The sequence below is a fragment of the Nannospalax galili genome, unplaced genomic scaffold (assembly GCF_000622305.1).
Source record: "Nannospalax galili isolate Female #2095 unplaced genomic scaffold, S.galili_v1.0 scaffold652, whole genome shotgun sequence".
Taxonomy (NCBI): domain Eukaryota; kingdom Metazoa; phylum Chordata; class Mammalia; order Rodentia; family Spalacidae; genus Nannospalax; species Nannospalax galili.
The window spans coordinates 2,290,265-2,297,960 of record NW_008332152.1 but is presented as its reverse complement, the minus strand read 5'-3'; the positions used below and the strand labels follow the sequence as shown (position 1 = coordinate 2,297,960).

Sequence of the window (7,696 nt, the reverse complement as noted above, 5' to 3'; positions counted from 1 at the left end):
GGACACCACCATCCTTTATTTCTCCTTCTCCCCCAAAACCACACAATCTCACAGCCTGGGATGAACTTTCCAGTCCAATCAGCAGGCCTGTACAGAGGCCAAGCACTGGTGAGTTCTCCTTTTTCCTCTGAGAACTGAGACTCACTTAAGAACCTCACATCACACCCACTCACCAGTTTCAGAAGGCCGGAGGCACGGCTGACAGAAGTGTCCAATGTGGAAAGGAGTTTATTCTGTGGTTAAAGGGACTGCCTGTTACAGAAATTCCCTGGCTTTGGTTCACTGGTATTTACTTCAGATCAGAGAACTTTACCCATAAACAAGGTGCCTCTGATTATCAGACTTGTAACCTGAAATATTTTTTCTTTAAAAATCTAAGCATCAGCCGGGCGTAGTGGTGCATGCCTTTAATCCCAGCACTTGGGAGGCAGAGGCAGGCGGATCTCTGTGAGTTCAAGGTCAGCCTGGTCTACATAGTTAGTTCCAGGACAGCTAGAGCTACAGAGAGATCCTGTCTCAAAAAGACAGAAAAAAAAAAAAAAAAAAAAAGGAAAAAAAAAAAACAAGTATCCTGACCCATCAGACCTAGGATTTTAGAACCTAAGTATTTCTACCAAATTCTCTGGAAAAGCTGGCTCAGGCCTCCTTCCATTATGGGAGCACAGAATAAAGTCAGACTCCACTGTTCCTCGGGGCCTAAGCAGGGGCTATGCTCTCCGGCTGGTGGAAGGGGCTGGGACAAGCCCAGGATGCAGCAGACTGACCTCGTTCTTCAGGTAGAAAGCCCCACACATCTAACAGGAGACAAGTCCAGGGCAGACAGGCCCGAGCAGCGTTACTTTCCCGTGAGTTCCAGCACCTTCTTCACCATGGCCCCGATCCCATCGTGGATATGGTGGAGCGCAGTCTCACACATGAAGGCTGGGGTTGTGACCACCTTGTTCTTCTGGTCCACATGAGCTTCGTGCACAAGATGTTAGGGAAAAATCACCACCAAAAGGCCAAAGAGAATTAGGGGGGACGCCTCAGGCACCCTCAGACCCTCAGGTCCTTGGCTACACACCGACTCCACTCCAGCACGTTTGCATCTGCTGTGTGATTGTTTTTTTTTTGTTTTTTTTTTGGGTCTTTTGAGACAGGGTTCCCTGTAGCCCCAGCTGTCCTGGAACTCACTACGTAGACCAGGCTGTCCTCAAACTCAGATCCACCTGCCTCTGCCTCCCAAATGCTGGGATTAAAAGTGTGCACCACCACGCCTGGCTGACTGTGTCACCAATTAAACAAGAGGGAACTCGCTTCCAGCTCACAGGCACTCGAGGAAAAAGAAAACCTGAAGTCCTGAGGGACGGAGCCATGCCTCATGACAGCCCCAACACTGGCCCTGCATGGGGAGCGAAACTCACCCCTGAGAAGCCCCTGCCACTCCAGCCCAGGAATCTGAGGTGGCCCACTCAAGAAACCCACAATCTCGCCCATGTACCCCACACTGGCCTTGTCCCCTTCCGTGATCACTGGCAAGCAGCTACTAGCCCTCCCCACAGGCCACCTGCTCCTTCAGGGACCAGGCAACCCAGCTATGCACTCCAGACCGGGGACTCAGGAACACTTGCTAAGTGGTCTCAATAGGCGCAGAAATAGACTTCTCAATGGCCAAGTGTGGGGCCAGTCTTCTGCCTGTGGCACACCACACATGCCAGCTGCACTCCATGGCACTGGTCAGCCCCGTCCTCCTGCCCAGAGGATCCCCTGCAGCAAGACCAGGAAGTGCAATTCCTGCTAGAAGGCTGCCAGTCAGGGGTGCCCCAAAAGGCCAAAACTGGTACCTAATGTGCCACATGCCACCACACTGACCCAGCCACACAGTGTGCCACATGCCACCACACTGACCCAGCCACACAATGTGCCACATGCAACCACACTGACCCAGCCGCAGAAAGGATATGGTCACACCCTTCACACAGTGCTTGGCGCCCAGGGCTTTGATGGCTTCTGCGGTCCCAGCAAAAGGCCACTTGCCACCCTCCTCTTGCTCATGGCCCACGGTGACCTCGACCCCTTTGATCACTTTGGCTGCAAGGACAGGTGCAATGCAGCACAGGCTGGAAGGTGAAAGAAGCTCATCAGCACAGTGCTCATTAGAGCTGAGAACAGAAGCCAGTCCCAGAGAGCAAAGCAGGGGTCTGCCCGGGCCCGGGAGCCTAGGCTGCCCTTGTCTGTGCAGTGGGTGCTCAGGCATCAGGACTTGGGCAGCCCTGGGGAGAGCTGGCCATGAGGGGAGCCGAGGGGCCCAGGAGAGCCAACTTCTCCCGACTGCCATCGGGCTACCTACTAACAGAGTGCCCAGGTACAAGAGCCACCTCACAAAGCAGGTCAGAGACGCAGGCAGTGGCCCAGCTGTTCTGAGGTCTATAACAGAGCTGTGCTTGTCAGTCCAGTCCAATCCCCTCTCTGGATGGGAGCACAACAGGTTCAGGGACACAGTGTTCATTCCGGCAGCCTTGCCTGACATCTGACTTGTTTGGTGACCCTCAAAGGGAGCGCAGCTAGACAGCGCTCACCAGCTGCCCCGAAGCACAGGACACACAGGCAGCTGTGTCCGGCCCCTGCACCGTGTACTAGGCTCATTGAGGCTGGCTCTACCCAGGGCCACCATGCCTTCTCTGAAACCACCGTGCCTGTTCCACATCACCACTCTCCACCAACAGTGAGTGGTCCTGAGCAGGAGGAGCTGCTTCACCAAGTCCTAACAGGGTCTTCCCTCACATCCTCCTGTCATCCTCCAGACCCAAGCCGTACCTACCCAATGGGCTTCCCAGCTCCGTGGAACTCCTTCAGGACACGCTCCACCTCCTTATTCACCTTGCAGTCCTTCCCGTCCACAGCGAATGTGCTCCTGCCAAGAGAGGGAAGGGTTTCCTCAGCAGTGCTGCCGCGGAGCTCTGCGGACCGGCTAGCTACTAGAGGAGCTGCCCAGTGTGGCCGCATGCCGAGGACAGCCCTCCATGGCACTGCCTAGCTATGACCTTCCTGTTCATCAGACAGCCATGGGGTGGAAGACGAGAGTAGGCTGGGCAGGGAGGGCACCATAGCAGGGCCAGCCTACGACTGACTACCCTGCCTTCAGAGTTCGGGGGCAACAAGAAACCCTGTAAAGGAGAGTTCCAGAAAACAAAAACAGCAGCACTTCACAGACAATGACAGTGACGTGAACAAGCTCCTGCCTTCCCCGGTGTGTGATGACCATGGGCTGCTCAGCAGCTAGAAGTCTGGAGACCGTGTGGTGAGCACCAGGCTCACCATTGTATGGTGACTGTGTGAGAGGGTGCTTCCACAGCCAAACTCACCAAATGCCACCCTTTAAAAACACACAAGACATAGACAGACAGACATAAACAGATACACACACACCCCAACTACACCTTCAGAATGCTGTTAAAAACAACCAAGGCTACAGGAAGCCATCTGAGCCAGTGGAGGGCGGGACTAGGAGCCAGTGGCGGGGGGGGGGGGGGGGGGTAGTTACATGAGCCACAGTATAGCCACCATGTGGAGTCTGTTTAACAGGCTCAGCCCGGCTGGAAACCACAGACAAGCACATCAGGCAGAGCAAGAATGAGGGCTTAACAAGTTTGAACACTACGTCGTGCCCAGATGCTGAGGGCCTCTCTGGAGGACAAAGATGGCAGTGCCTAGAAAGGGTCTGGGGTCACAAGTGTACCAGAAACTGGATCCCCACTGTGAGCCTGGCACCACTCAACAACCCTGCTGCACGTGCACTTTTCTCACAGTCTTGCACACGCTAAGCCTCAACAATTGCAGTGGCAACCCCCAGCCTGGTAGGCGGTCTCACTGGCTCAGCAGGAGCCTGTTTGTGGAGGGCCTGCCATTTTTCTAAAGGTCAGAAAGAATGAAGACAGCAGCTTGGTGACAGGGCTGGTGGGCTCAGACACACATATAGAGGCTAAGGCCCACAGACTCCTCGAAAGCCGTGGAGACTCTCCACCACCAAGAACCTGAGTTCTGATCTCTGAGTCCACACTCCTAACTGGGTAAAACAGACCAGCCGTGCCAGCAGATGCGGCTCCTAGCCAATCTTCCACCAGGCAGCAGTGACCCTGAAGGAAGGGAAAACCCAGTGATGCCTGAGCCCTGCTGTGCCCTCGAGAGGACAGAACAAGGGTTTGCACTGTGGGCCTCAGCACTGCCTGGCTCACTGTTTTCAGGATAGGGAGATGTGGGGCTTCCACAAGGAGAGATGCAGGTGCTGCTAAGGGGCTGGGAGGTGGGCAGAACTGGAGAAAGGGGCACTGATGCCCACAGCAGAGGTGTCGGGGGATCAGATAAGGAAGTAGAATCAGCAACACCTCAGAGTGTGAAGCCCTATGTCCCTCACTTCTGGGCCCAGGACACTGCAGAGGCCTATTCAAGGCTCCCCAACAATCAGCCATGTGTCCACAACCCAGGCATGGCCATGATGAGGCCAGCACCAGGACTCCTATGAATTGGAGACAGGGGGAACAGGATGGGACACGATAACATGGACTACAGGAACTGTGGAAAGGACCCCAACTCAGAGTGCCACTTCAGCTCAAATAGCAGCGCGAGAAAGGGCCCCCCTCATTCCTGCTGCCATGCAAACAGCCCAAGGGGGACAGCAGCATCTCACATTGCAGACTCTGCACAAGTACTGGCACTGCAGGGAACAAACAGGGAGAGTGTTCTGGGACCAGACGCCCAGCAGAGATCAGCTAAGATGGCTCCAACCCACCCTGACAGCTGTCAGGCACCCGGAGAGCTGAGGAGGAAGCAGAGAAGACCCTTGCTAAAGGGCCACAGCCTACCCCTCTGTGGCTCTGTTACAAGACCTGACACGCATGCTCTAAACCCTGACACTTGAACACGCACAGGTTTTTGGCAGCTCCAAAACCTCCTGGGAAAATGGCAGCATCGTGGTTTACTGCACTGAGCTGAGCCAGGTTGGTGATCTTGCCTCGGGCAATCCGTGCAGACTCTGCCAAAACATTCCTGAAAAAGCACAAGCAACACAAAGCATCAGTGTGCAAACAGAGCCAGGACACAGACACCACAGGGACGTGTCCTATACACAGCTCACACTCCAAAGGGAGCACACGCCCATGTGAAGACTTAATGCTTCCTAGGTTCACCGTCTGGAGATGGTAAAAGGATTCTAGCGACCCTGTAACTCCACTGAGTCCTGTGTGTTGGCCCTAGGACGGTCACCAGGTCACTTGGAATCAGGGGCCACTAGGAACTGGCGGTTCTCTAAGCATCCACACAGGTAGAATCCAATGCTTCCCACCAGGAAGGTGGGGAGGGAGGGGTGTCTAGGGAGCCATTTCTCAGGATGCCTAAAGCCACCTAAACATCAGACAGAGTAGGAAGCTACTGCCCCCTTAGCCTGGCTTATGGACCCAGGAGGAGATCATGGGCCTGGGCAGAGAAGGAAATAGTGTGGGTCACAACAAGCAAGACCTTGGGGTTAGAACTGTGGTTCCTCTCTCCACCCTTCCAATCTCGGTTCCAGGAACACACCCTTCAGAGCCACCCTGCAACCAGGGCCTCAGAAAAGAAATGCAGCTGCTATTAGCTTAAAGGGAAGAGTGCCACACAGTGACCACCGCGAGCAGGGTATGGCACCACCTCACAGCCACAGGAAGGAAGTGTCTATGTAGCTCCTGTGATGGTACAGGGATGACAGGCCTCCAGGACAGCCTGAAGACAGCTGCTGTGAGGGACCCATGCTCAATTGCATGGCCAGGAAGCCTGCACTGTGGCAGCTGTACTTGGGGGCTGGGCTCCTGTAAGGTCCCTCCCCTGCCCGTACCTGCTTTCGCTCTCGGAAGGCTGCCCCTTGGTGTGGTCAATCACATGCAACTGGGGGACATCAGGGGCGAAGATTTGGACCTCGGCCCCACCACGGCTCAAGTGCACCAGGACCCTGCGTGGGAAAAAAACACCAAGACCTCACTTCCCAAGGTTTTACAAGCAGACTTTTGCTAAGCATCAGGTGAATTCCTTGTGTCTGTGACATCCTGTTGGTTCACAAAGCCATAGCTGACTCTAACCAATACCCACCGCTTCACATCACAGACCTCTGGAAGACAAGGGTGCAATCAGAGCACGCAGGCAGGTGCATCAAGTGGTCCCTACAGTTCCCTTCACTGACCGGTGTGCAGGGGGACCATGACTCCACACATCATGTTCTGGGTATGTTCAGAGCCCCAGGCTGCTCTGCCTTCAACCAGGACCCATGTGACACTCCTGTCAGCCACTCACACACACCTAAGGGCACAGCAGTGTGTATACACACCCAGAGGGGCCTCAGATCCTCTCTCAGCTCCCTGGTCTATGTGGAGGGAAGATGTAGAGATATGTAGCCCCAGCAAGAACACAGAATCAGTGTTCCCTGTGCCAGCCATGGCTCCAAATGACAACACACAAGGTCACTAACCTGCATAGACAAGCTGTTACTATTCCTTACAGAGAGTGCCAGAGACACAAAGGACACAAACTAGCTCAAAGTCATGGTGCAGAGCAGTTAGGCTGGCCCCCGCTGTCCAGGCTAAAGTACAGGGGCTGAAGGGCTGGCATAGGCCATTCCGATGGTCTCCACTCCCTGGCTATTTTCATTATCTCGCCAGCTTTCACCCCTGGCTCTTTGTGTCCACCAGGTTAGTCACCGGGAGGGACTATGTGTGCAACCTCCAGGCACACACAGGCAGTGTCTTCGGCTCCTCTGTAAGTTGACCCTGGTCAATCACCTCCCCCCCACTTTAATTTGCCTGAACAGGGTGAAGGGTGACCCACCATAGGTAGACTGATAGTTTACTGGCCTGCTGACATCTCTCCCACAAAAGAGAAAGAACAAACCCATCTATACTCCAGAATACGTGAGTGTTAATGCTGAGAACCCTGTGTGTGTGTGTGTGTGTGTGTGTAGTGTAGGGGGAATAATTCCCAAGAACAGATGCCTATTGAAGATAAGCATGACTGGTTTGTAAATTGTGTTCAATAGTTATCTAAGAAACAGCTTTTGGGGCTGGAGAGATGACTCAGCGGTTAAGAGCACTGGCTGCTCTTACAGAGGACCAGGGTTCGATTCCCAGCACCCACATGGCAGCTGACAACCGTCCTAACTCCAGTTCCAGGGGATCCCGATGCCTTCTTCTGTCCTCCTCGGGCAATGCACGAGACGGGTGCGCTTACCTACATGCAGGCAACACACTCACACACATAAAAATGAAAAGCAGCAGCTTCCGTTAGCCACGAAGGGAAGCAAATTTTTGGCTAAAACTTTGTTGTTCCCGCTGAGCAAGCCCAGAATCCCTCCTGTCCATCACTTCAGTGTTTTCAGCTTGTGCTCCGTGACCTGAGTCCAGCACACTCAGGATGCACTCCTTGGCCAAGCACACTGAGGAGTGGGCTCAGCATTCGGTTGGGCTTCCTGAATGGCCCCGGGACTCCACCGTGCTAGAAGTGACCCCGAGCTCTCCTTGCCTGCAGAAGACTGGCCCTCTTCCCCCTTTCTACGTCTTGGCGGTGCTCATTCCAGCTTTGTGCTTCGGTCACGGTTTGGCCCTTTCTGCCCGTTTAGACCACGAGTGCTTACGAGTTCTGAGGACTTACGCGGAGGCCTCGTGGATCTCTGTCCCGTCATAGACTCCGCAGCCCGATA

The 7,696-nt window shown here is 54.4% G+C and overlaps 1 protein-coding gene across 1 annotated transcript in view; it reads right to left on the bottom strand.

Annotated features, from left to right (window-relative positions):
• Window positions 1-518: 518 nt before the first annotated feature.
• The window catches only part of Gatd3a (glutamine amidotransferase like class 1 domain containing 3A), a gene marked incomplete in the record, with an annotated part of 7,590 nt that continues 412 nt past the window's right edge, over window positions 519-7,696 (bottom strand). Inside the window, 6 exon segments of the mRNA XM_029560787.1 lie at window positions 519-964; window positions 1,943-2,099; window positions 2,801-2,893; window positions 4,906-5,025; window positions 5,846-5,959; window positions 7,648-7,695. Of these exon segments, the coding sequence (XP_029416647.1) occupies window positions 836-964; window positions 1,943-2,099; window positions 2,801-2,893; window positions 4,906-5,025; window positions 5,846-5,959; window positions 7,648-7,695 (661 nt within the window).